At 39.5% G+C, this 27,723-nt stretch overlaps 1 protein-coding gene across 4 annotated transcripts in view; it reads left to right on the top strand.

Moving 5' to 3' along the window:
• Positions 1–808: 808 nt before the first annotated feature.
• Positions 809–27,723, top strand: part of rufy1 (RUN and FYVE domain containing 1) — a 39,796-nt gene continuing 12,881 nt past the window's right edge. Inside the window, exons 1-13 of one of the 4 annotated variants that reach the window (XM_072263808.1) lie at positions 809–1,097; positions 3,392–3,565; positions 3,668–3,785; positions 3,867–3,968; positions 5,700–5,823; positions 9,518–9,582; positions 15,421–15,486; positions 15,694–15,763; positions 15,860–15,961; positions 18,932–19,048; positions 19,350–19,517; positions 24,966–25,063; positions 26,748–26,867. In XM_072263808.1, coding sequence (XP_072119909.1) covers positions 845–1,097; positions 3,392–3,565; positions 3,668–3,785; positions 3,867–3,968; positions 5,700–5,823; positions 9,518–9,582; positions 15,421–15,486; positions 15,694–15,763; positions 15,860–15,961; positions 18,932–19,048; positions 19,350–19,517; positions 24,966–25,063; positions 26,748–26,867 — 1,577 coding nt within the window. In that variant the 5' untranslated portion in view covers positions 809–844. Of the gene's footprint in view, positions 1,098–1,229; positions 1,414–3,391; positions 3,566–3,667; positions 3,786–3,866; positions 3,969–5,699; positions 5,824–9,517; positions 9,583–15,420; positions 15,487–15,693; positions 15,764–15,859; positions 15,962–18,931; positions 19,049–19,349; positions 19,518–24,965; positions 25,064–26,747; positions 26,868–27,723 lie in introns of those variants that run through there. The other 3 variants (XM_072263809.1, XM_072263810.1, XM_072263811.1) reach the window with 3 other exon arrangements.

Raw genomic sequence — 27,723 nt, forward strand, 5'->3', positions numbered from 1 at the left:
AGACATGTTCAATTATGCATTTGTCTTGGTCAATGTTGCTAATTGTTTTTCTTTTTAAGGAAAGGAAGGTGTGGTGATATGACGTGTCAGAACGTGATTGGAGAGAGTTCTGAGCATGCGCAGAAATGATAAAAAGATCTGGAAGCATGGCACTGTAAGACACATATGGTTGTTGCTGTAAATGAAAGTTCCATGCCTTCCAGAATATGATTCTTTATTAGTAACCCACGGTACATATAAAGAACACAACAAACCCCAACTCAATGTTTGTGGTAGTGAATTATGTAAATTTCCACCAAAAACATTACTCTACAACGTATTTTGGAAAAAATGTTTCTCAACTTAGAAATGTTAAATATCAAAACAACTTGTAATTTTGGGTAATTTACTGTAAACGTTTTTGGATTGAAAGATAAATTATGGAATCACGGACCTTCAGAGTGCAATTTTAACATGGAGTTGAAACAAACTGAAAACAATAAATTTTGTAATTACTTTAAACTGAAGTACAATAATAGATATGGAAGAGGAATTAACTCTCTTCCCCTTTGCACAAATGCCGCCTACCCGGCGGGTTGTTCTCAGCAGTTTAGTGTCATTTAGGTTTTCCATTTCCCACTTAGGATAAAATGCTGTCTCCAAATCATAAAACACTTAGGAGGGCGTTTTCAGAGAAATGTATGAATTAAACCAGCAGAAATAGTGAGGCTAACTGAGGCAGTACGAGACACGACAGACCGTGGAACGACCCCTCATTAGCGGCCGTCGGGCCTTGCGCTTGCGCACTTGGCCGTTCTTCCGGAGAGTCCCGACTCCACTTCTCGGAGACCGATTGCGTGGATTGATGTCACGAGTGAAGATGGCGCAGGAGCCCGAGGAGCTGAGTGAGGATGGAGGGGCGACGGATCCAGAGACGCGGGTACCGTCGGTGTCTGCGAGTGGCAGGGGCGCGGAGGATGGCAGCTGGTCCACGCCAATCCTGTCCCTGGCCAGGAAAGCGTCGGAAACGCTGACGGCGAACTACGGAAGTGCTTTGAAGTCTGCGGCCGTGGGTCTCGCTGCCAAAGCCAGCGGGGACAGCAGCGCCAGCAGCAAAAGTAGGGCGGGTCGGGGGTCCGGGGTCCGAGGTCCGAGGTCCGAGGTCTGAGGTCTGAGCCTGGAAATGGGGCGGGTGGTGTTCCAAGATCCGATCTTTGAACAGGAGCTGGGTGGGGAGTGTGACCGTGATCGGGGTCGGAGGGGAGCGGTGGGAGAGCAAGAGTCCGTGGTCTCATGAACGATGGCAGGATTTGGGTTAGTAGGCAGTCCCTGGTTCTGGACAGTTCGGCTGGAGAGACCACAGGTACTTCAGACTGATAGCACCTTCTGCCTTGAGACAGCTGTCACTGAAAGTGAGCTTCATTTGTGGCTTTGGTAATTTAAACTTAGTTGTTTTCTGGAAACTGAACTGTTCAATTTTTATTTTACTTGACATTGCCAAAATTGTACAAGCAACTTGAATTTAAGTTACGGAGGGGTTAAGTTTATTTCAAGGATCAACTGTATTTGTTTTATACTTTTATATATATTAGAAATTTGCTGTGGTGTGTTGTCAAGGTGCGACATGCAATGAGAATTGTAAACAATTATATAAAAATAAAGTTAAGAGGTGAAAATATGGATATAGAATGCTAGCACGTGTTTAAAATGTAAACAGCATTATAGAAGTGGTTTTAAGTGTGAGGTAGTAGTGAAGGTTATAGATAGAGGGGGTGGGGCTAACTAGAATGGTTTATCAGATTAACTACCTGGTGGAAGAAACCTTTCAGATAGTGTAAAGTTTTTTTTTAAATAGCTCTTTAGGACTTTACAGAAGGGGAGCTTTTGGAAAAGGCACTTTACTGGGTGGGTAGTGTCCACAATGATTTTTCTTGTCTGCTTCCTTGTTGTGAACACAAGTCCTGCAGTGGTGGCAAAGTTCGTATTAGAGTTGCATTCATATAGCTCTTTTTATTACCACCATGATCTGGTAGTCATTAAAGTACTTAAGAAGAACAGTAATTCTAAAGTAGGAGATGTGATTGTTAATTAGGCACAGCTGAGGAGGTGTAACTACAATGTGACACTATCTAGAAAATCAGAATCAGGTTTATTATCACTGGCATGTGTTACGAATTTGTCAACATTCATTTTAAGAATATGCTTTGGGAAATAAGTATTGACTAGATAGCGCATTATCTCACTTGCTCAGAAAGTGCAATGCATTCACTCTGTACTCTACTAGAATGTCACTTTAGATTTTTTTTGTACTCCATTTTTTGGTGTACCTCTGTTCCTTAGAAAATTAGAAAGACATTTAAAATCTACAAATCCATGTTATCTTAAAGCCCATAGATGATTGACACTAGCTGTGAAGTAAAGGGTGGAATTGCTGAATTTTATGTTGGTTAAAACTTTGAATTTAAATCGACTGACTGGATTTGTAAACTGTTGACAATTTAATTGGTGCACCAGTGGTATTAAGTATACCATGTGTTATGATTTTTGAGACCAAATCTTTCTATTTACTACTGATGAAAAATGTTAAGAGTTGAGAATACTGTATTGGTCAGCTGCCAGAGAAAGTGACTAGCCTAGCAACCAGGGAAAGAGATAGCTGTCTCAGCAAGAAATGAGAGTGCAAGCTACAGGGGATTCATTCATACAAAGCAAATAAATGTGATGCTGTAAGTCTGAAATATAAAAGGAAAATGTTGTACTTAGCAGGCCGGGTTGATGTTTCAGATTAACGTGGTCATTGATCTGAAGCTAATTCTATTTGGAAGTTTGGTTGATCGCCGAGCTTGGCAAAATGTTTGCAGGCATTTTGTCTCCATTCGAGAATCCATCATCAGTGTGCAGTTGAGGGTGATGTCTCTTCAAAATGCCGGCTTATGTACTCAATATCCATTCAGACCCCGGAGGAGTGTATAAGCTGTCATTCTGAGGAGATAACTCCCTCAACTGCTCACTGATTATTACATCTTGATTGGAGCTGAATCGTCTACAAACATTTTGCCAAGCTTGGTGATCAACCAAACTTCCAAATAGCCAACCCGAGCTACCAATATTCCGCAATATTTCAAACTAATTCTGTTTATCTTTCCACAGGCGGGGACTGATCCAGTAACTGCTTAATGCATTTATTTTTCTTGTAAACACAATAATCCTTAAAGTATGTGAATTGTCACATTACAAAACTATAGAGAACTTGTCATGGATTAAGGTGTGTTTTAGGAGGGTGCCATCAATAGTGTGAAATACATGTAAAATATATTAATTTTGTCACAATATTAAGAGGATTGTTCTTGTATTATAGCAAATCTTGCTAATGAAATGTCTTTCTAATCAGTTAACATATTCATTTATTTAGGTCTGAGTGAACATATGAAAAATGAACGAATCAACCTCATGAATATGATGAAGCTTAGCATTAAAGTGCTGATCCAGTCTGCACTAAGCCTGGGAAGAACTTTGGATGCTGATTACCCACCTCTTCAGCAGTTCTTTGTGGTAATGGAGCAGTGTCTCAAACATGGACTGAAAGGTACAATATTCCTTTTTCATCAACAATAAAAAAAAGTAATGTACTTTAATTGACAAAAGTACATAAGACTGAGAAGCATTGTAATTTTTTAATCTCTTGCAGTAAAGAAGACTTTTCTAGGACCAAACAAATCATTTTGGGGTCCTCTAGAAATAGTGGAGAAGCTTTGTCCTGAGGCTGCTGAAATATCAACAAGTGTCAAAGACCTACCAGGGCTTAAGTGAGTTTGTAAATATTTTTCTGTAATGAAGTACCTTTTTTTAAAAATTCAATCATTAGTATATATTTTTTTACTTTGCAGAACTCCAATTGGAAGAGGAAGAGCGTGGCTTAATCTTGCTCTAATGCAAAAGAAAATAGCTGATTATTTGAAGGCCTTGATTGATCGGAAAGATCTACTGAGGTGATTTTGCCTTTATTGTATGAAATCTGCTTTTACTCGGATGGAATTGGCAGCTTTTACTGCAATGGAGAATTTATAGCAGCTGGTCTGACTTCTGACAATTTGATTAGTTACATTACTGCATGGCCATCTCATAAATTTTGCGCTAGTGTTTTTCTTTATAATCCTGTGCTTTGAACAAACCCTTCATTCTTTTAAATAACTAACTGTTTTTGAAATATTTATGGAATTTGTTTGAACATATTGTTGGTTTATAGATTTGAACCAGTATTTCTGAGTAGTTTTCCAGTTCACTTGCAAGAAATGAAGTGAGCATAGGAATGTCATTCTGTCTGTGTGAATTATTAAAGATTCTTCAGCCTCTTTGCCTAACCCTCAACATAATGTCATTTAGCAAGTTCAAGAATCTTATTTTTTAACTGTACAGTATTATCCTATGCACCAATCAATGAAGGAAAATTTACTGACAGGGTTTAACTTCTTTCCTTTCCTACCTTTTACATTTTAGTTGTCTATTTCCCTTTCTGTGGTAGTTACTGTGCATCCCAGAAATCTCCAGTTACTATCTGTTATTAGTTTTTGATGTTGTAAAAGCCCCCAAAACATTAAGTACTTTGGTTCTAACACTGAGTATCAGCTTTTTCCTTCTGTGCTATCCAACCTGAACAGGATACACTCTACTCATGATTTGTGCTGACTTTTACTCTTAGTTTTTTGTGCTGTAGTTTATTAGCCATTTTCTCCATTATTGAAGTTTTAAAAAAACTTCAATATTCTTTGGGGGGCTGTGAGATCTGAAGCTATTAACTTAATCCATTGCATCCTCGATAGTCCCTGGATGCCCCATTAATCAATATTTCTCTCCATCATAGAAAACTAATAGCCCTTGATTTTTATTTATTGGTGTACTGTTAGCCAGACGGTCCAATTAGATGTTAGGAATAGAATGGTAAGTGGGATGGTTCCTTTGAATTGGTTTATTAGTAAGATCTTTGTCATGTATTTGAATTTTGTCTTTTGAAATTATTTATAGTAGTAGAATGATTCATCTTTCAATAATCTCTCATCTTCTCAATAAATTTTTAGTTTTAAAACTTAAGGTAATTACCGTCTGTCATCGCTCCCACCATTAATCCTATGCTCCTGTTCTTCTGCGATCTCTATTTTGGAAGAGCAATAGCTGGAAGCTACACATAGGCTGTTTCATCGGGATCACTTTGATGGATGTACAGTATGTTACATTAGAATCCTTATTTGGATATATAGAGTCTGATTCTACCATTCTCCAATACACGGTGAAACTTATAGTGGACAGTTAATCTACCAACCCTAATCTTTTGGAAGTTAGAAGAAAGCTGAGCACGGACATGGTCCACACAGCACTGGAGATCAGGATTGAACTCTGGAGTTGTGAGGCTGTAACTCTTACTTTTCATGTTATGGGTCCACCCTTAAGAGTGTTTCAAGGATCCTTAAAATAGCCAGTTTCTTTGGTATTGGAACATTTAGGCTCTTAAACTAATGTTTATCTTAAATTGGAATTCATGAATACAATTTTGCTTGTTTTTACTAGTATTACATTTCCTTACTGAAGCAGAAGCTTACAATATAGTCTTTTAAGAAATAAATGGTGCCTCTTTGACTTATTAATGCTGTCTAGCAATAAATAGTTAAATTAAGTTTAAGTTTTGATATGCTACATGAATTAATACAAGTATTCTTCCAATATAGTGAATTCTACGATACAAATGCACTGATGATGCAGGATGAGGGAGCAGTTATTGTTGGTCTCCTGGTGGGCCTTACAGTTATCGATGCAAATCTTTGTTTAAAAGGAGAAGATTTAGATTCTCAGGTAATATTTGTATACAGTTTTCAAGAGAAATCATAAATGTTGCAGAAGTATTATGGAACATGCATGCTGTTTCTTTCATGAATAATTGTTTTCACAACTTTCATCTATGTGACTATTTTGAAAGATTCTGTGGCACAAAGTCTTGCTTATTAATCCAGAGCAGTAAGAAAAAGGACGTTATGGGGCAAGCATTCAGGCAGAAGATTCAAAAGCCTTAGATCCCACACCACCAGGTTCAGGAACAGTTATTAACCCTTCAACCATCTGACTCCTGAACCAATGTGATAACTTTATTCAGTACTGCTCTGAACTGATTCTGTGGCCTGCAGACTCATTTTCAAGGACTCCTTACAACTCATGTTCTCAGTATTATTTTTTTTATTAGCAGTTTCCCTTGCATTGCTCATTGCTTGTTTGTCAGTCTTTGACTGTTTATGTATAGTTTGATGAAGGGGCTCAACCCAAAGTGTCAACTCTTTATTCCTTTCCATGGACTGCCTGCTGAGTTCCTCCAGCATTTTGTGTGTGTTACTCTGGTTTCCCAGCATCTGCAGAATCTCTTGTGTTTACTATAACATTGCTGTTTTCTTATTCACTTAAGGAAAGAACTTAATGTTTGTCTGTCCCTTTTAATAATATTGGAGATGTAAAAAATATATAGGAGGTTGAGAAGAGAGTGGATTTCATAGTCAAGTTTGTCATATTCCTGAATGTCTTGAGATTCGCTCACTAATATAAATAAGGTTACTGATCAGATGTGATAACTAAATCCCAAATATCAGAATTATTTAATTGAATGTTTTAATTTACAATTAAAATATTAACTTCAGGAGAATGGTGGCATCCGTTAGTCTCGCGAGACCATGGATCTGCACCTGGAAAGTCTTGCTTCAGTCTCTCTAGGGCGCAAGCCTGGGCAAGGTTGTATGGAAGACCGGCAGTTGCCCATGCAGCAAGTCTCCCCTCTCCACGACACCGATGTTGTCCAGGGGAAGGGCAAGGGCCGATGCAGCTTGGCACCAGTGTCGTCGTAGGAGTTGCCAGAACGAGGTTGAAGGCAACATCGGACTGCCTTAGGGACTCCAGCTGCGGATTTGTCCTCAGAGTTTACTCCCGAAGTCTTTCCCACGAGTGGGTATGGCTGCAAGGCAGCGGAGTTTGAAATCAGAGTTTTCCCTCTCTTAGATGGACTGCCTTCCCAGGCTGACGAGATCCATCTACCCATCTTCAGGAGAGTACGCTGGTATAAAAAAAATAGCTCAATAGCCCATAGCCATGATGAACTTATTACTATCGCATGTAAAGTGTGTGTGTGTGTGTGTGTGGGTGTGGATGTACACGTATTGCTTTACTATCTGTCAGTATTTAATTGATAAGGAATGAAGATATTGTCTTTCCTCTCATCTTACCTTTGAGCTAATTGACTTTTTTACATCTATTCACCATGAATACAGGTATTAACAAAAACTTGAAAATAAGTTTTAAAACATTTCTAACAATTAATTTGAAAATTGAAATGTGTTTCTTGAATGGATACATTTATAATTGTATATGGAAAAATAAAAAATACTCAACTCAGCATCTCATGAGAGAAATGCAATTGATTCATCAAGTTTAAATAATTTCACCTATTCCTGTCAGATTATGCATATCTGTGCTCAATGTATTCTCATAAATATAAGTCCTGAAATTTAAAATCAAATGATCGGAAATACGTACAACATTATTATCAGCGCTGCAAAGAGAAAATTTTGAGAAGTTAGTGGTGCATTTGCAGCACTGAAAAGGTTCATGGGTAAGCAAGGTTTAGTACTTGTAGGCCAAAAGCAGTCAAGATGGGAGTAGCTTCAGGAAGCTAACTCTTCTGGTAAGATGGTGGCGCGTTAGACACGGTGACCAACCATGGGTGTTATTGTCTTTTGTAAACATCTTTATGATTGCAAGACAACGCTGGGCATTAAGAACCTCAAGTACTGCAGATCTACCCCATGAGCAAGCTGCTCGTTAATAGACGAGTTGGACTTAGTACAAAAGGCATTGGAGTCAGTGCACAAAGGCAGCGTGCAGGCTAACAAAGAGTGATTGTCTTGGACATTTCTCTTGCGATGGCAGGACCCTGTTGTACATCGGTAATGTAAAATGTTGTAAGTCCGTTTTCCTTGGTTATTGGAGAGACAGATGGCGGGGGAGCTGCGTGGCCTCGCTTGTGGCGAGGACTAAGCCTCAAGGCACGAGCTTGCCTTTTGCAGCAGTTGAAGAGAGGAGACGCCGGAGGTGGTAGCGAAGCTGCGATAGTGGCTGGCCCCTCCCATCAATGCTGCTGTTCAGTGTTTACACGGTGGAATGATGAGCTGGATTGTCTGCGTGCATACAATCATCTGCCGACTGCTGAGAACTGTTTGTTCTTGCCAAAAACATCCATGCACATCTCACCCATTTTTTTTTGTGTAACTGTGTATTTACTTGCTCTGGTATGTCTAATGTGTGCCTTGTGCTGTATATGCCTGTTGGTATTGTGTTTTGCACCTTGACCTTGGAGGAACACTTTCGTTTGGCTCTATTCCTGTACAGTATGGTTGATGATACTTGAACTTCTATCTTGCTTGGCATGGATGAATTAAGCCCAAGGGCCTGCTTCTGTGGTGTTTGACTAATTTAGACCCAGGGAGGTTTTTCACCAGAAAATTGTTTAAATTAATTTCTGTCACTCAGTTCATGTTCATTTTTTTTAAGCACAGTGAAATTTTAATTCAAGCCTGGACTCAAATATCAGAGATACCCGATAAGAGCTTGAGGTTCAAGTCCTTAGCTCCCTGAAAGTGGCAATGCATGTAGCTAGGATGGTAAAGAAAATGTACAGTATACTTGCCTTTATTAGTTGTAGCTGTGTAAAAACTTTGCGGAGACTTTGGAGAGGTACAATAAGAGGTTCGTCATGATGTTGTCTGAATTGGAGAGTATTAGGTATTAAGAGAGGTTGGATAAACTTGGGTTGCTTTATCTGGAGTGTCAGAGGCCAAGGTGTGACCTGATAGAAGTATATAAGATTATGAGAGGCATAGATAGGATAGTCGGTGTTTCTCCCAGGGTAGAATTGTCAAATGCTAGATGGCTTGGGCTTAAACTGAGAGAGAGAATCTTTTAAAGGAGATCAAAGAGGAATTTTTTTTAGAAGAGTTATTGATGCTTAAAAGATGATGGAAGCAGATAGTACCATATAAGAGGCATTTAGACTGGCATGGTATGGAGGAATATCGATGATGTGCAGACAGATGGGATTAGTTTAAATTGGCACTGTGGTTGGAGCGGATTTTGAGGGCTGAAAGGCCTGTAGCTGTGCTCCACTGTTCTAGGTACAATGAACACAGAAGAAATGGGCCTAAAATTACATTTGGAAATGACCTGCAGGGATGAGTGTTTAAATAAGATGAGCCTGGTTATGTTATTTGAAATAAGAGAATTTTCAGAATTTCTGTGAATGCCAGTTCTCGCAAGGTTTTGAACTTTGTTGTGGTAATTCTCAGTTTGCATGAAGACAGATTTCTCTTTGTGACTTTAACTTGGAGTATTGCCTTGTACTGTAGAAATCCAGTACTAATGGCGCTCTGTAGGTTTTCATAAAGGCATCAGACAATAAACCCTGTTTTTGTCATCAAGAAAATTCGTTTAATTTTAAATTTTCTGGTTCTTTCAGCTTGGTGTGATTGACTTCTCATTGTACCTGAAAGATGGAGCTCAGGACCATGCTGATGGCAAACAGTGAGTACTCATATCAAATTAACTATATCAACTTTTAAACTCTTTTATCAGTGTTGTGACAAATCCTTTCCATTTGCACATAACTTTGTAAAAGAGCTAAAATTAAAAATCAGATAAAACAGCAGAAGCTGAAGAAATGAAAAATGAAAGCAGGCAATATTTTGGAGAGAGAGTTAAAGTTTCAGGTCAGTGTCTGTTGTGCAAAGTTGTTACACTTCAGCATTGTATGAGAGACCACATGGTAGAACTAAATGAAATACACTGGACTGGAAGGCATGCAAGTGATTCTACATCTTTGGCACTGCCATTTAGCTTGTAATGGTGATAATGGTATGTTTCTTTAATTTTCTATCCCAATGTAGACTAATGTAAGCTTGAGGAATAAGGATTTATTTTCTTATTCTGTTTGCCAGAACTTACTAGTTTGGTTAAAGGTCATCTACTGTAACTTGTCTTTAGTTTCAGATTGCCACTAACTCCTGTGTTCTGCATCTTGCAGCTCTTTTCTTAATTATTCTTTCCTTTGCCTTCATTCCTGTACTAAATAGATGACACTGAAAGCCCTTATGTCCAGTTGGTCTCCAGCTTATAGACATTCTCTCCCACTTGTCTCTCTGCAATGAAAAACTTCTTTATATTCCCAGTTTTCCAGTTCAGACGAAGGATCGTTGCTCTGAAATATTAATTCTGTTTCTCTCCCTACAAGCCACTGTCTAACCTGTTACTTATTTCCAGCACTTTGTTTTTAGATATACTGCAGGAACTAGTTTACTCAGGTCATATACAAATTGTTTTTCAAGTGATCGATAGGATGTTGTATTTGAATTCTTTCCAGAAGTACTATTTTCATTGTGGTTGTTGAATGCTGCTTACTAGTCCAGAATATGCTCCAGGCAACCTGCCACCCTAAATGGGCCTCCAACTCCACACTGCACAACTAATGTATAAATTCCAATAACTACAGTAACCTTTTCAAGTTCAAGTTTTAATTGTCATTCAACCATACACATGAATGCAGCCAAACAAATCAGTGGCCCTCCGGGGCCAAGGTGTAAACACAGTACCAGCAGCCACATACTGCAAATTTAGAACATGTAGTTACAATAGCAGAAAAAAAATACCATCATAAAAACATAACAGATGAATGCAATCCAGTTTATCTTCCAGCAAGTGAACACTGGAGGGCAGGACTGACGGGAGGGGCTAGTCCCCAACCCAGCACGGACTCAGGCATGCCCCCATACCTCTGCTGTCTCCCACACTGCCTCCAGCGTTTCCTCCCCTGGGCGGCCACAACAGACAATGCCGCAGCATGAAGGCCTAGTCTGCACAACAACCAAGGCCACACATCTCTCCTGCCATCTGTCTTTCCAATGAACCAGTGAACTGGACCTGTAGTATTCTGCATCACCAATGTCCAACAGGATCTTGCCATGACAAGAAAAGCGTATAATCTTGGGGTAGTGTAGCGGTGAGCATGATACTATTCCAGCTTGGGGCATTCTCTCGAAGCAGGTTAGATGTTTCCTTTATGTGCACGCATGCGTTTCCACCCACAGTCCAAAGACGTACAGGTTTCTCCCGCCATCCGAAGGTGGAGCATTCCTATGAAAACGGTTCATAAGCCGGAATGTCGTAAAGCGAAGAAGCAATTACCATTTATTTATATGGGGAAAATTTTGTGAGTGTTTGCAGACCCAAAAATAACCTACCAAATCATGCCAAATAACACATAAAATCTAAAATAACAGTAACATACAGTAAAAGCAGGAATGATATGATAAATACACAGCCTATATAAAGTTGAAATACTTTTCCACAATTATTTCCTGCACTGTTGTCCGTAGCGAAAATCTCATGCAAGTGCCGTCAGCAAAAACACGGCACAAGCGCTCTCAGCAGAAAATCTCACGCAAGCGCTGTTGGCAAAAACACTCTCTCCAGTAACCTTTAAGCTATGAAGCTGCCAAATCATAACCAAATAACACGTAAAAATACACAGCCTATATAAAGTAAAAATAATGTATGTTCAGTGTAGTATCACTTATGGGAATTGGGACGACAGCTTGCCGAACACACTGATGGTGGTGTGTTAGACTGAGTCGTCGGAGTTTGGGTGGTGCAGTGGCCCCCACCCTCTGGGCAGCGACCCAATACCGATCCGCGAAGCATGCAGCGGTCCAGCGGTAGTCGGGAGGCACACAGCACATCTTTAAGAAAAAAGCGGAAATAAACATGCTAATTAATAAGGTGCTGCCTGGCAACGTAAATGTCGGCCCAGATCAGGGGCAGTTGCCGATTGCATCGCCTTTGATCTGGACTGACGATTACATGTCAGGCGGCACCTAATTAATTAGCATGTCTATTTTGGCTTTTTTCTTAAAGATGTGCTGTGTGCCTCCCGGCTACCACTGCATTCTCCGCGAATCGGTATCTGTCCGCGGCGTGGGGGTTGGGGTGGCGGGACACTGGGGTGTTATCTGGTCATTGTCTATTTCCATTAGGGCAGGCAGCTCATCTTCTCCTATGACTGCCCACCTCGATGTCGAAGGTCGAGGTTTGCCGTCTGCTGTGGCTGATGTGGAAAGCTTGTTTGACAGCTGAGCCTCGCGCATTTTTCTATCATACAGTTCTTTGTAAGCTCTCAAACCATCCTGCAAATATCCCCTAAACCTACGTACCCTTTCAAAATTAAAGTCGTACTTTATCATTGCAGTGAAAATCTCGCGCAGTTGCTTCACGTTCAGTTCGTTATTGCATTCTGTTTCGATTGTTATCCTTTCCTCTTCCAAGTGCATCAGCTCTTCATCTATCAGTTCTCGGTCATGTGATGCCAAAACCTCTTCAACATCATCTTCGTCATCTTTTACAAGCCAAACTCACGTTGTCCTTACTTCATTCACCATGATCAAAAGGCTTAATTAAGTCTAGTTTTATGCTAAGTGTAACACCCTTACGAGCTCTTTCAGGCTTTTCCGACACCTTAGAACTCATCTTGCTAACAGCTGCTCACAGGCACGTGTTTAAGCAATGCCAGCAAGAATGCCGTTCTGAGTCCGGGGGAGGGCGGCTGCTCGGGTACGCGCTGCTTTTTGATCGCGCACTTTTTTTTTGTAACAGTGAAAACACCTTCTGTTAGTGAAAACAGGGAACTAATGTAGGCCTTTCATAACAGTGAGGTTTCGTAAAGCAAACGTTCGAAAAGCGGGGGACACCTGTACGATTAGTAGGTTAGCTGGCCATTGTAAATTATCCCGTAGTCAGGCTCGGGTTAATTTGTTGGGTTGCTGGGCTGCACGGCTTGAAGGGCTGAAAGATCCTGTTCTGCGCAGTACCTCAAAATAAAATAAAGTAAAGCCCTATTCTACAAATAGCACAACCCATTACAGGTGACTAGCCTTCTCGATGTATCGAGGCTTGGCCCTATGATTGTTCTGATAAAGGGGCTTTGAACTGATGCATTAACTTTTTCTTTTTTTTTTTGGCGTGTGCGTGCGTGTGAGTCTGCGTGCGTACGTGTGTCCATGATGTCTTTTTCATGGCTTTTACAAGGCACAGAGCGAGAGAGAGACTGTGTGGGGCACCACTCCTCACACAGACATTTTCGCAGTATTTTTCCCTTTTATTTTACGAGGTCGAGTCGCGATCTCGACACTCAACCCGGCACAGATGGAAAGCGTACTCAGGAGCGGACCTGACTGGTTTCGAACCCAGGAACCTCCGCTCCGGGGTCCGGCGCCAATTTCATTGCGCCACCAGCCAGCCCGCATTAACTTTTTCTCTTTCCACGGATGCTGACGACCTGATGATTCTTTCCAGTATTGTTATTTTTCATATTTTTAGCAACAGTTTTCATTTTCAATTTCTTGCACCACTGGCCTTTTGTTTATTTATCTGTGAATTCACATTTTTGATCTAGAAAATAAATAATACCTAACTAAGCCTACCTTTTAAAATTAAGTTTGGCAACCCCATCAAGTGATATATTTGCAAATTGTTGCTTATGTATTGTGGAGGTGCTGAATAAAATGTGTATCTTGCCCATTGCGTTCAACTTTAAACAGAGGGGAGGTTGGTTATGTTTTGGCACCTAACCTGCAACAGATTCTGTACTACTTCATTTGTTTACAGCAGCACTGAAGTCTGGAATGCACTCACGTACACCTGAAGCAAACTAACAGTTCTTTGCAGACACATTTGCAACCTGTCAGTGTGATCTGTCCTATTTTAGATTGGCTAACTCAGATTAGCTTTGTTTATGTTCCAGAATTGGTTTAATACAAAGTATTTTTGTGTTGCTGAGAATGGCTAGGGTATTTTAATTCACTATACTTAGTTCCCTTTCCTGGTAGAGTCCCAATCAATTTGTGTACTTAAGAGTGGCTGATTTCACTATTCATAGTCTCAGAATAAATTGATCAAGTTCCAACAGACTTATAAACAGCCACTTCCAAACTTGTGTACATAGATTTCCTCTTCAATTTCTTGATTGCAGAACTGGTTATACTTGGAAAAGGAGCCTATTGGGAGAAAATAGTGTAGACCAGGATGAAAATAAATTTGAGAAAACAATCTGAATGCATTTCTTTCTTTGGACACTGGATCTGAGATTGTATTTCTGATCCCAAAATGGAACTTGTTTCCAGTCTTGTCTTTCATGGTAAAGATGAAAGGAGAGTATTCAGACGTAGACATAGACATAAGACATAGGAGCAGAATTAGCCCATTCAGCCCATCAAATCTGCCCCACCATCCAATATTGGATGATTTATTATCCCTCTCAACCCTGTTCTGTCTTCTGCTCATAACCTTACAAATCAGGAACCTCTCAACCTCTGCTTTAAATATGACTTGACCTCCACAGCTGCCTCTGGCAGTGAATTCCACAGATTAACCACCCTGTCATCTAAGAAATTGTTTCTCATATCTGTTTTAAAGGGCTGTCCTTGTTTTCCGAGGCTGTGCCCCAATCCCAGACTCCCCCACTACAGGAAACAATCTCTCCACGTCAACTCTATCTAAACCTTTTCTATCTGTGTACCTGTTCTAAGTATTTTCAACGTTATAATTCTACCCTCTTCTACCACTTCCTGCAGCAGCTCATTCCACACAGCTACCACCAAGTGTATGGAAAAGCTTGTCTCTCGTGTCCCCTTTATATCTTTCCCCTCACTGTAAATCTATGCCCTCCAGTTTTAGAATCCCTTAACCTGGGAAAAAGACATATTGAATAGGTTTCAGTGAGAACGCCCTTCATTCTTCTAAACTCCAGCGAGTGCAGTCTTAGAATCATCAAATGCTACTTGCACGTTAACCCTTTCATTCCAAGAATCTTTCCCATGAACCACCTCTGGAGCTGTCCAATGCCAGCACATCATTTGTCAGATATGGGGCCCAAAACCACCCACAGTACTCCAAATACAATCTGATCAATGCCCTTTACATGCTTGCTTTTATATTGTCCTCTCGAAATATATGCTAACATTGCATTTACCTTCCTTACCACTGACTCAACCTGCAAGTTAAGATTTAGGGAATCCTGCATGAGGACTCCGAAGTGCCTTTGCCCCTTGGACTTTTGAATTTGTTCCCCATTTAGAAAATGAATCCTCTGGATTAATATGCCTGTCTTAGATGAAAGGAAAGCTTGAGTTGATGAATTTATTTTTCACTGTTGGTTTAATTGGGGGAAAAATGTAAATGCTGTCAGAAATGCATCAGTGAAAATCTTGAACCTGAAAACCAGACTGTTCGTGTGAGCCATTGAGGTTGAGTATGAAATCTGAAATTGCCTTGGATATGTTCCAAAATCCATAATTTCATCTCCTTGGCTTTCAGGAGTACTGAAATCACCAAAATTCTTGACCAGAAACATTACGTGGAAGAGCTCAACAGACATTTGAGGTAAAGCACCAAATGGCTTTGTCACTATCTTCATTATCTTGTGTATGTGTTTAAAATTAGATCTCAAATATTTGTTGTAAGTGCAGCATTTAAAAGCCATTCAGAAAAATGTAATGTCTCATCTGATAAAACATTAATTTTGTTAGTAACCAATGTAAGCATTTTACTTTGATGTGATGTGTAATAATTAAATGTGTTTGTTTAAAGTGGCACAGTTTCTGACCTACAGGCAAAACTGGATTTGTTGGAAAAGATTAATGCAAAACTCATGGAAGAGGTGAGTAATACTGACAATCTTTCCTCATGTCTTCTTGAAATTTCATTTGAAAATAGGTTAGTATTGAATATGATCTGGCTGTGATATATCTTGCAGCTTACAGCAGCAAATGACCGAATTCAGTCACTTCAGGAAGAACAGGATCAATTAAAGCAAGAAAATTCATCAATCCTTGAAAGCAGTGAACGGCGAGTAGAGGTTGAATCGTCAATTTTAATTTAATATTCTAAACTGATTTCTTCCACTTCTGTCAACTATAGAAAGGTTATATGAGTTTTAATTTAATAAGTTATTTATATTTATCACAGATTAAGCTCCTTTTAGAAAGGCCTAGATTTTTCAAAAGAAAATGAATACAGGTGACGCCTGCATTACAGCTGTTTAGGTAGCAGAGTTTCACTCTTAGAGAATGCACAAACCTCTACCCAAAATTTTGAGATGTGTGATTGCACTTGGCCTCAGCAGCACCAGTAAGGTCATGTTGCCATCTTATGATTGTACTAAATGGGTGGAAGTTTTGGTGGTGTATGAGGGCAGAGTTGGCTGAGTAATGAAATTGGTTAAGGCACGTTCTATGCATGAATAAGGGGAATGGTTAGCCTTTTTCCCAGGTTAAGGGATTTTAAAACTGGAGAGCATAGACTTACAGTGAGGAGAAAGATATAAAGGGGACATGAGGGACAAGTTTTTCCACACACCTGGTGGTAGCTGTGTGGAATGAGCTGCTGCAGGAAGTGGTAGAAGAGGGTAGAATTACAATGTTTAAAATAATTAGAATAGGTACACAGATAGAAAAGGTTTAAAATGTAGGTAAATAGGATTAGCTCAGATAAGCAACTCAGCATGAATGTGTTGGACTGAAAATTTCCCCCAAACTCTTATGTATGCCAACCATTGAATAGCTACGCGGAATCAGTTGAACCATGTTCACCATTGTTTGAGGAGGAAAAGTAGCATTAATGCATTGCAAGATAACATACTGAAGTGATAGCACAATGAAGAAAGACATATCAGTTTGTTTTCATTGAGGTTACTTGAAGTCAGTGCTGAGTTTATGTCTTATGGACAAGTCATGTCAAAGGCACATTTCATCATATAAGCAGCATTCAAAAGAAAAACATAAATTCTATGTAAATTTTACAAGAATAAACACAATTAGAACAAAAGAAACAGTCCGTGTTGGTGCTTAGTGATTGAAGTGGTATTGACATACTGGAACAGCGACTAGAGTTGTTCAAGAACAGAGTGGTTGTAGCTGCTTTTGAACCTGGTTGTGTGGGACTTGACGATTCTGTACTTCCTGCCCAATGGTATCTGTGAGAAGGTGGCATGGTCTGAATGATGGGGATCTTTGAGGTGTGTTAACTTTTTGAGGCTGAGCCGACAGCGGATATTACCAGTGGTGAGGAGGGATGTGCCCGTGATGTATTGGACAGAGTCCACTACTCTGTTCGACTTCTTGTCTTCCTTTGCATCTGAATTGCGATACCAGAGCACGATAAAACTTGATGTAGCTAGAGTACTTTCAATAATACGTATATAGAAGTTTGTTGGTGTGTTTGGTGACAAACAGAACTTCCTTAATCTTCTAAGGAAGTAAAGATGTAATATAATGTATATATAATGAGAAGTATATTTTTGAAATAAAAATTATTTTGTGAGGTTGGGAGTAACTACTTTTGTGAGCAGTTCTTCACCATCAATTTTAGCACTTAATATCAGGTGGGTGGTTTCTCAAAGAAATGTGGATGGTAGGGAGCGATTGCTATATTTTGGAAAACACAGCATAAGTTAAGATCCTGAGGGGAAACCTTTTCACTCAGATGATGGTGGAAGTACGGAACAAGCTGCTAGCAGAAGTAGTAGATCGTACCCATTCACCCAATATCGCTGTGATCAATTAAGTATTTCACCCAATATTATCCTGTCTTAGTAGGACTATCAAACTAGTTCTTTATCCCATTAGCACCCTGACAATGTAGGTATTTGACGTGGTACAGCTCTGACCCAGTAGTGCCCTAAAGTAATAGATGTTTTAAACACATTAGCACCCTGACAATGTAGTTACTTGGTCAGATATCCCCTGACCCAATAGAGCACTGAACTGATAGTAACCTGACTAAATACTTAGTTAACCCAGTATCACACTGACAACGTACTTATTGGACTCAGTAGAACCCTAACGCTTTGGTACCCTGCCCATGGACCCTATAAACCCCTTCTCAGAATAATGTATTTAAATATATAAAGTAAAATAGATAAGATTACAAAATAAACCAATTATTAAATCTAGTTATCAAAATATAAAAAAGCTAATTTGTGATATAGCGATATATGTTCCTTTATTAATGCATTAAATAACAAGACTATGTATTTAAAATAAAGGTCACAAATGTGAGAACATGCAAACTTCACCATTTGCTGGCTGAGAGACTACTAGGCACAGGGCTGCCTGATAGTTGGCCACTATGTTGCATGAGTGTCTGCAGATGCGAAGACTCTGATCAGATTCGATCTTGGGGCAGGTCTAATAACTACCATAATTTTGAAGTAGTGATGAGTGTGCCCTAAATGATATTTTTAAATTATTTGTAATGGCTGTAATATGATACGAAAATATTTGTGATTTCTATTGGTGACAAAGTATAGGTACTGCTAGTACTGCTGTGGTTTTTTCCCCTCTGTATTACTATTTGAAAGAAATGCTAAATTTCGGTTAGAAGTTAGTGAAAATAAAGATGTAAATTTTCCTATTGCAAGTGCACGGACCCCCTGAAACCTATCCATGGACGCTCTGGAGGGAATTGAGGGTTATGGGGAAAAGGCAGGAAGGGTGGAGCAGATTCCACGGCCAGAACAGTTATGATCTTATTGCATGGCAGAGCAGGCTTGATGGGCCAGGTGGCCTACTCCTACTCTTGTTTCTTATGTGGGTTCACTTACAATATTTAAGAGAACTTTGGATGAGAGAGGTACAGAGGGCTATGGTCTAGGTACAGAGAAGTGGGACTAGGAGGAAAAACCAGGTTTGCATGGACTAGATAAGCTGAAGGGCCTTTTTCTATGCTGTGGTACTCTGATTCTAAAGTAAATGCAAAGTAAGCTCCTGTTATTTGATACTTGCATTCTTATAAATTTCACTTATAAATTCGTTCTGACATTTACCAGGTGAGTAGACAAGATTCTGAAGTAGAGCTGGAAACGTACAGACAGACTCGGCAAGGTCTAGATGAAATGTACAATGAAGTCTGGAAGCAGCTGAAGGAAGAGAAACGACTCAGAACGGTAAAGAACCTTAATATTTCTCTTGAACTGGCAAATGACTTGTGTAAAACTTGATATTAAGCTTGTTTTATTTTAAAATTCAAATATATTATTTTTACTTTAGAACTGGTATAAAGTACTTCTAAAATGAATTGGATTTAGTGCTTGAAAATATTTTGATGCTTGTATAAGCATTCTTTGGTCTGATTATTGTGGCCAGATACTCCTATCAATGCGAGGAAGGTAATAATGTAAAAATGCAGCTTAAAATCTGTTTGCATCTTTTAATTTGTGGTGATTTTGTAGAGGTTTGTTATTTCAGGAGCTAGAGAAAGAGCTGGAATTACAAGTAAGCTTGAAGCAAGAAATGGAGACGGCCATGAAGTTACTGGAGAAGGACACTCACGAGAAGCAAGATTCGCTGGTTGCTCTGCGACAACAGTTAGAAGAAGTGAAGGCTATCAATTTGCAGATGTTTCACAAAGCCAAGGTATGGTTTGTTGCCTCCCAGGTGCCAGGGTCAAGGATGTCTCTGATCGATTGCATGACATTCTGAAGTGGGAGGGTGATCAGCCAGATGTCGTGGTGCACATTGGTACCAATGACATAGCAAGGAAGAGTGAGGAGGTCCTGGAGAGTGAGTATAGAGAGCTTGGTAGGAAGTTGAAAAGCAGGACCTCGAGGGTGGTAATCTCAGGATTGCTACCTGTGTTACGTGCCAGTGAGGGTAGGAATAGGATGCTCTGGAGGATGAACAAGTGGCTGAGGAACTGGTGTAGGGAGCAGGGTTTCAGATTTCAGGATAATTGGGACCTCTTCTGGGGCAGGTGGGACTTGTACAAGAGAGACAGGTTACACTTGAACTACAGGGGGACCAATATCCTTTCAGGGAGGTTTGTTAATGCTATTGGGGGGGCTTTAAACTAAATTTGCAGGGGAATGGGAACCACAGTACCAGAGCTGACAGTGTGGCTGGGGTGAAAATAAATGATGTTAAAAGTTCAAGTAAATCCACTAATAGAAAGGTTGTGAGTGGTGGTAAAAATCTTCTGAGGTGTATATATTTCAATGCTAGGAGTATTGCGGGGAAGGCGGATGAGTTGAGGGCGTGGATTGACACGTGGAATTATGATGTTGTAGCAATTAGTGAAACTTGACTACAGGAGGGGCAGGACTGGCAACTTAATATTCCAGGGTTCCGATGTTTCTGATGTGATCAAAGCAGAGGAATGAAAGGTGGGGGAGTGGCATTGCTTGTTAGGGAAAATATTACAGCAGTGCTCAGGCAGGACAGATTAGAGGGCTTGTCTACTGAGTCCTTGTGGGTGGAGCTGAGAAACAGGAAAGGTATGGCCACATTAGTGGGATTGTATTACAGACCACCCAATAGTCAAAGAGAATTGGAAGTGCAAATCTGCAGAGAAACAGCAGGCAACTGCAGGAAACATAAAGTTGTGGTGGTAGGAGATTTTAATTTTCCATATATTGATTGGGTCTCCCATACTGTTAGGGGTCTAGATGGTTTAGAGTTTGTAAAATGTGTTCAGGAAAGTTTTCTAAATCAATATATAGAGGGACCAACTAGAAGGGATGCAATATTGGATCTTCTGTTAGGAAATGAGTTAGGACAAGTGACAGAAGTCTGTGTAGGGGAGCACTTTGGTTCCAGTGATCATAACACCATTAGTTTCAACTTGATCATGGACAAGGATAGATCTGGTCCTAGGGTTGAGGTTCTTAACTGGAAGAAGGCCAAATTTGAAGAAATGAGAAAGGATCTAAAAAGCGTGGATTGGGACAGGTTGTTCTCTGGCATGGATGTGATCGGTAGGTGGGAAGCCTTCAAAGCAGAAATTTTGAGAGTGCAGAATTTGTATGTTCCTGTCAGGATTAAAGTCAAGGTGAATAGAAATAAGGAACCTTGGTTCTCAAGGGATATTGCAACTCTGATAAAGAAGAAGAGGGAGTTGTATGACGTGTATAGGAAGCAGGGAGTAAATAAGGTGCTTGAGGAGTATAAGAAGTGCAAGGAAATACTTAAGAAAGAAATCAGGAGGGCTAAAAGAAGACATGAGGTTGCTTTGGCAGTCAAAGAGAAGGATAATCCAAAGAGCTTTTACAGGTATATTAAGAGCAAAAGGATTGTAACGGATAAAATTGGTCCTCTTGAAGATCAGAGTGGTCGGCTACGTGCGGAACCAAAGGAAATGGGGGAGATCTTAAATAGGTTTTTTGCGTCTGTATTTACTAAGGAAACTGGCATGAAGTCTATGGAATTAAGGGAAACAAGTAGTGAGATCATGGAAACTGTACAGATCGAAAAGGAGGAGGTCCTTGCTGTCTTGAGGAAAATTAAAGTGGATAAATCCCCGGGACCTGACAGGGTATTCCCTCGGACCTTGAAGGGACTAGTGTTGAAATTGCAGGGGCCCTGGCAGAAATATTTAAAATGTCGCTGTCTACAGGTGAGGTGCCGGAGGGTTGGAGAGTGGCTCATGTTGTTCCGTTGTTTAAAAAAGGATCGAAAAGTAATCCGGGAAATTATAGGCCAGTAAGTTTAACGTCGGTCGTAGGTAAGTTATTGGAGGAAGTACTAAGAGACAGAATCTACAAGCATTTGGATAGACTGGGACTTATTAGGGAGAGTCAACATGGCTTTGTGCGTGGTAGGTCATGTTCGACCAATCTATTGGAGTTTTTCGACGAGGTTACCAGGAAAGTGGATGAAGGGAAGGCAGTGGATATTGTCTACATGGACTTCAGTAAGGCCTTTGAGAAGGTCCCGCATGGGAGGTTAGTTCGGAAAATTCAGTCGCTAGGTATACATGGAGAGGTGGTAAATTGGATTAGACATTGGCTCGATGGAAGAAGCCAGAGAGTGGTGGTAGAGAATTGCTTCTCTGAGTGACTAGCGGTGTGCCACAGGGATCAGTGCTGGGTCCATTGTTATTTGTCATCTATATCAATGATCTGGATGATAATGTGGTAAATTGCATCAGCAAGTTTGCTGATGATACAAAGATTGGAGGTGTAGTAGACAGCGAGGAAGGTTTTCAGAGCCTGCAGAGGGACTTGGACCAGCTGGAAAAATGGGCTAAAAAATGGCAGATGGAGTTTAATACTGACAAGTGTGAGGTATTGCACGTTGGAAGGACAAACCAGCGTAGAACATACAGGGTTAAAGGTAAGGCACTGAGGAGTGCAGTGGAACAGAGGGATCTGGGAAAACAGATACAAAATTCCCTAAAAGTGTCGTCACAGGTAGATAGGGTCGTAAAGAGAGCTTTTGGTACATTGGCCTTTATTAATCAAAGTATTGAGTATAAGAGCTGGAATGTTATGATGAGGTTGTATAAGGTCGTGAGGCCAAATCTGGAGTATTGGGTTCAGTTTTGGTCACCAAATTACAGGAAGGATATAAATAAGGTTGAAAGAGTGCAGAGAAGGTTTACAATGATGTTGCCGGGATTTGAGAAACTCAGTTACAGAGAAAGGTTGAATAGGTTAGGACTTTATTCCCTGGAACGTAGAAGAATGAGGGGAGATTTGATAGAGGTATATAAAATTATGATGGGTATAGATAGAGTGAATGCAAGCAGGCTTTTTCCACTGAGGCAAGGGGAGAAAAAAACTAGAGGACATGGGTTTAGGGTGAGGGGGGGAAAAGTTTAAAGGGAACATTAGGGATGGCTTCCTCACACAGAGAGTGGTGGGAGTATGGAATGAGCTGCCAGACGAGGTGGTAAATGCGGGTTCTTTTTTAACATTTAAGAATAAATTGGACAGATACATGGATGGGAGGTGTATGGAGGGATATGGTCCGTGTGCAGGTCAGTGGGACTAGGCAGAAAATGGTTCGGCACAGCCAAGAAGGGCCAAAAGGCCTGTTTCTGTGCTGTAGTTTCTATGGTTCTATGGTAAGAAATGAAGCCAGATTTGACTCACTGACAATCCTTAATTAGCAAGTAACGTTGGAGCATGTGCAGTGTACGATGCAATGACCTTTCCAAGACTAATTTACATTAAGAACATGACTGGATAAAACAATAGGAACTATTATAGTTCCTGCATATGCCTAGAGCTGTGTACTATTCCTTAAAAGCTATTTTGAATTAATGATCCTTTGTCATTGATGTGATTGAAAAGAAAACTAAATCCATATTAGAACGGTCCAAGTATAATTTCCTCCCTTGATATTGGGAAAACATTGCCAAATTAGGATACCCCTTGCCGGAGAACTCAGATTAACATTTGATCAGCAGAAATGAGTGGAAGTTTGGCTGGAGAGTATTGAGTATGGGGAATAATAGGTAGATTGGAAATGGAGAAAATGGATTACCTGAGCAAGCAAAAAAAAATGGAATGTTTAGTGGGAAATAAATGTTGGAATGGGTTTGATCGGTATTGCTGTGAGTTAAATTGTTTCCTATACTTCTACATATGAAAAAGAGAATGAGGGGTTTGCTAGACATGGAATGGGTTGATCATCTTAGAAGGAGAGGTTAGACAGGCTGGGCTTGTATCTACTTGACCGAATTGTGTAAGATCCTGAAGGGCCTTGCAAGGGTGCATGTAGAGAGGATACTTTCTCCTGTGGTAGAATCTAGAATTGGGGTCACTTCATTTTAAAATAAAAGGTCACCCATTTAAAAATGAGATTAGCTGCAATTTTGAGTGTCTTGAGTCTTTGGAATTGTGTTCGTGAAAGAGCATCGGAAGCTGAGTCTGAGTATTTTAAGATAATTTGTTTATTGATAGTCAAGGACGAGTGAAAGGCTACTAAAGGTAGAAGACTATACAGTTGAGATCAGCTACCACTCATACTCTTAATGTCTATGTTTGTCTGTGGTGTGAGAAGTTAAAATGGAACTAAATGCAGTTGGTTTTGATTTGGTTTAGATATTGAAAATATTTTTAAAGGTTTTGGCATATTTTAGAATCCTTCTGTTAATTCTATCATAGAATGGGAGAAATAGATGTAGGAATAGGTGTGCAGCCCTTGAGTCTGATCTACCACATAATCAAATCATGGCTGGTTGGATCTTGACCTTGGCTTTACTCTTGTGCCTTTTCCCCTTTATCCTTGCAACTTTCCTATAAAAGTCGAAACCTGTCATCCTCAGTTTTCGGTATAGTTCTTGATTCACCTAATGCAGCTCTGTAGTAGAGAATTTCCAGATTCATGTCTTTGTGTTCAACACCTTCAGATATGTCTTAATTTAACAACTATGCTTTCAGCTGTTTATTCACTTTATTGGGGAAGTACATATCAAGCACATCCCACTTTACATTTTTAAAGTATTGCACCTCAATGAGAATGGCTCTCATTCTTCTAAATTTCAAAAGACAGAGGCCCAATCTACCCAAACCTTTGAAGGCAGTTCAAAGGTTAATCCTCTGTCCCTGGAATTAACCTTTGGCCTGCCTTCAATACAAGGCTAACTTTAAAATTAGGGTTATTAATAATAAATACTTTATTGATCCAGAGTGGGAAATTCTTTAAGGATCTGTTTAAAGCCGTAGCCATAAAGCCAAATTATTTGGAAGAAAAAGCATATTGAGCATGATTTCTGTTTCCTGATTAAGGGACAGGCAATGCATCTCCTGAGCTCTATTCAGGATTGAGAAATTGCATCAACAAATTAAGTGATCTAAGATAGGAAAGCAAAGAAGCATCAATTCCAGCAAAAAAAACATACTGAGCTGCATTATTTTGCCTTCAGAACTGACAACAGTTTAACACAATCTGAATCGTTTTGCAAGAATGGTAAAAGGAAACATTAAAAGTAGATCAGAAATAGATTTTGGTGCAACATTCAGTACTTTGTCATCTCCCTATTTTTCAAAGTAGTTAAGGATTTAAATGCTGGCAAACCTCAAGGTTAATTTGAAAGTATCATAGAATGTGTGATAATTTGTTCCTTTGGTAATCATGTAGAACTCTGATGGGACAGTGCAACAGAAGACAGAAATGATAAACACTTTGGAGCAAAAGACAAACCAGATGATCAGTGCCACAAAACAAATGGAAGAAAGGTACAGCTAAATATGCAATATTTTGTATCAAACTAGTAATATATTTGCATGTAATATGGGTATATTTACACTTTGAACGACTTATTGGTGATTTCTTCATCATGACGAGGAATTGATCAAAACATTTCATAGTATAGTTGGTACTGTTTCTTGACTTGGTGAATATTTGGAATGATATTCTGTAAAATAGAATATTCCAGTATTCGTTTTTAGCACATTTGCTTAAAAGTTGCTAAATTATGTTTGTTGAGAATTGCAATTCCCTTGTTAATCACTGGGATAACAATTTGAGCTCCTGGTGTTTGATGTACCATGATGATCTATTTCAGCTTTCTCAATCCATTGGAGATAAAACATTGATCATCTGTCTCTAAACTTGATGCAAGATATTGTTTTGAAATCTACTTTTGTCTTGCAGTTTGATTGTTTATTTATAACCTTTCCTTTACACCTTCACTAACATCTACCCTTCCATCCATTGATTGCTTGTCTGAAGCTGTCCTGTTGATGAGTTTGAGTAGCCTAAACCTTTGAAGGCAGTTCAAAGGTTAATCCTCTGTCCCTGGAATTAACCTTTGGGCTGCCTTCAATACAAGGCTAACTTTAAAATTAAGATTATTAATAATAAATACTTTATTGATCCAGAGTGGGAAATTCTTTAAGGATCTGTTTAAAGCTGTAGCCATAAAGCCAAATTATTTGGAAGAAAAAACATATTGAGCATGATTTCTGTTTCCTGACTAAGGGACAGGCAATGCATCTCCTGAGCTCTGTTCAGGATTGAGAAATTGCATCAACAAATTTAGTGATCTAAGATAGGAAATCAAAGAAGCATCAATTCCAGCAAAAAAAACATACTGAGCTGCATTATTTTGCCTTCAGAACTGACAACAGTTTAACACAATCTGAATCGTTTTGCAAGAATGGTAAATGGAAACATTAAAATTAGATCAGAAATAGATTTTGGTGCAACATTCAGTACTTTGTCATCTCCCTATTTTTCAAAAAAAGTTGCATTAGCTTTAGCTAATAATAAAAAAAGTATTAGCATTATCTAATACTTTGAAGGAAGAAGGGAACTTAAATCACTTTTCCCAACTAGTCTTGTGAATTTCATGAGCTGAGTTAACACGGTATTGGTGAGTGACACTGTACAAGAAACTGAAGTTATGTTCAGAAACAGCTATTATCCTTCAACAATCAGGCTCCTGAAACAGTGTGGAAAATTTCACTTCCTCAACTCTGAACCATTCCATAATCTGTGGATTCACTTTCAAGGTCTCTACAACTAATTATCAGTATTATTTTTTTTGCACAGTGCATCTTCTTTTTCACCTTGGTTGTTTGTCAGTCTTTGTGTGTAGTTTTATCATAGATTCTGTTGTATTTCTCTGTTCTACTGTTCCTGCTTGCAAGAAAAGAATCTCAAGGTATTATATGGTAATATATATATACTTTGATCTTTCAATTCATGCACAACAAAGGAATGCTGAAGGAGCCATATCAAAAGCAAACAGTTGGTGGGAAGTCAAAACAGCATTATTGCTTTGAACAGGAGCTAATTCTTGTGTTGCTAGTTAATAATTACTAAATTATTTTTCAATTAGTTCAGTGCAAGAAGAACTTAATGTTTATTATACCTCCTAATCTATGTACTTGTTAGCATGGCTTTGTTAAATCTTAGATTGCAACAGTCTGAAAGAGCCAGAAAGTCAGCAGAAGAAAAAAATGGAAGGATTAAACAGGAATTTGTTAGCAAGATTGAGAGTCTCCAGCAGCAACTTGGTGAACTGGACAAACAACGGTAAGGAATCAGAACAGTAGATTTAATAAATAAATGAAGTTTGCACTAATAACTAAAGCATAATTTCAATAGTGAAAACAAATGGAATGTCTGAGAAAGAAGCATAAAATTTATAGGTGCAACAATTTAGTTTATAATTTAATACATGAAAGAAGCAATAAATAGATGAGTGAAGCAGATTGATGTTAAAAAATGAAGAATCAGTGAGCACAGACTTCTATTAAAAAGAGCTTGAATTGTTAACTTGAACAAATAGGTTACTTTCTTGCGGTGAAACCAGGAAGTTAAGGTCATTATGCCCCTGGAAAGTGTTGTGAGCTATGACTAAGTTTGGTCAGACAATTTTGGCTTACAAATGGCCTTTTAGCCTTCCATAAGACATAGGAACAGAATTAGGCCATCTGGCCCATTGAGTCTGCTTGCCATTCAATCATGGCTGATCCTTTTTTTTTCTCTCCTCCTTAACTCCAGTTCCCGGCCTTCTCCCAGTAACCTTTGATGCCATGTCCAATCAAGAAGCTATCAGTCTCTGCCTTAAATACACCCAAAGACTTGGACTCCTCAGCTGCATGAGGCAACAAATTCCACAAATTCACCAGCCTTTGACTAAAGACATTTCTCCGCATCTCTGTTTTGAAAGGGTGCCCCTCTATCCTGAATCTGTGCCCTCTTGTCCTCGACTCTCCCACCATGGGAAACATCCTGTCCACATCTACTCTATCTAGGCCTTTCAACATTTGAAAGGGTTCAGTGAGATCTCCCCTCATCCTTCTGAATTCCAGCGAGTACAGACCCAGAGCCATCAAACATTTCTCATATGATAACCCTTTCATTCCTGGAATCATCCTTGAGAACC

Source organism: Mobula birostris, chromosome 7, assembly GCF_030028105.1.
Source record: "Mobula birostris isolate sMobBir1 chromosome 7, sMobBir1.hap1, whole genome shotgun sequence".
Lineage (NCBI taxonomy): Eukaryota > Metazoa > Chordata > Chondrichthyes > Myliobatiformes > Myliobatidae > Mobula > Mobula birostris.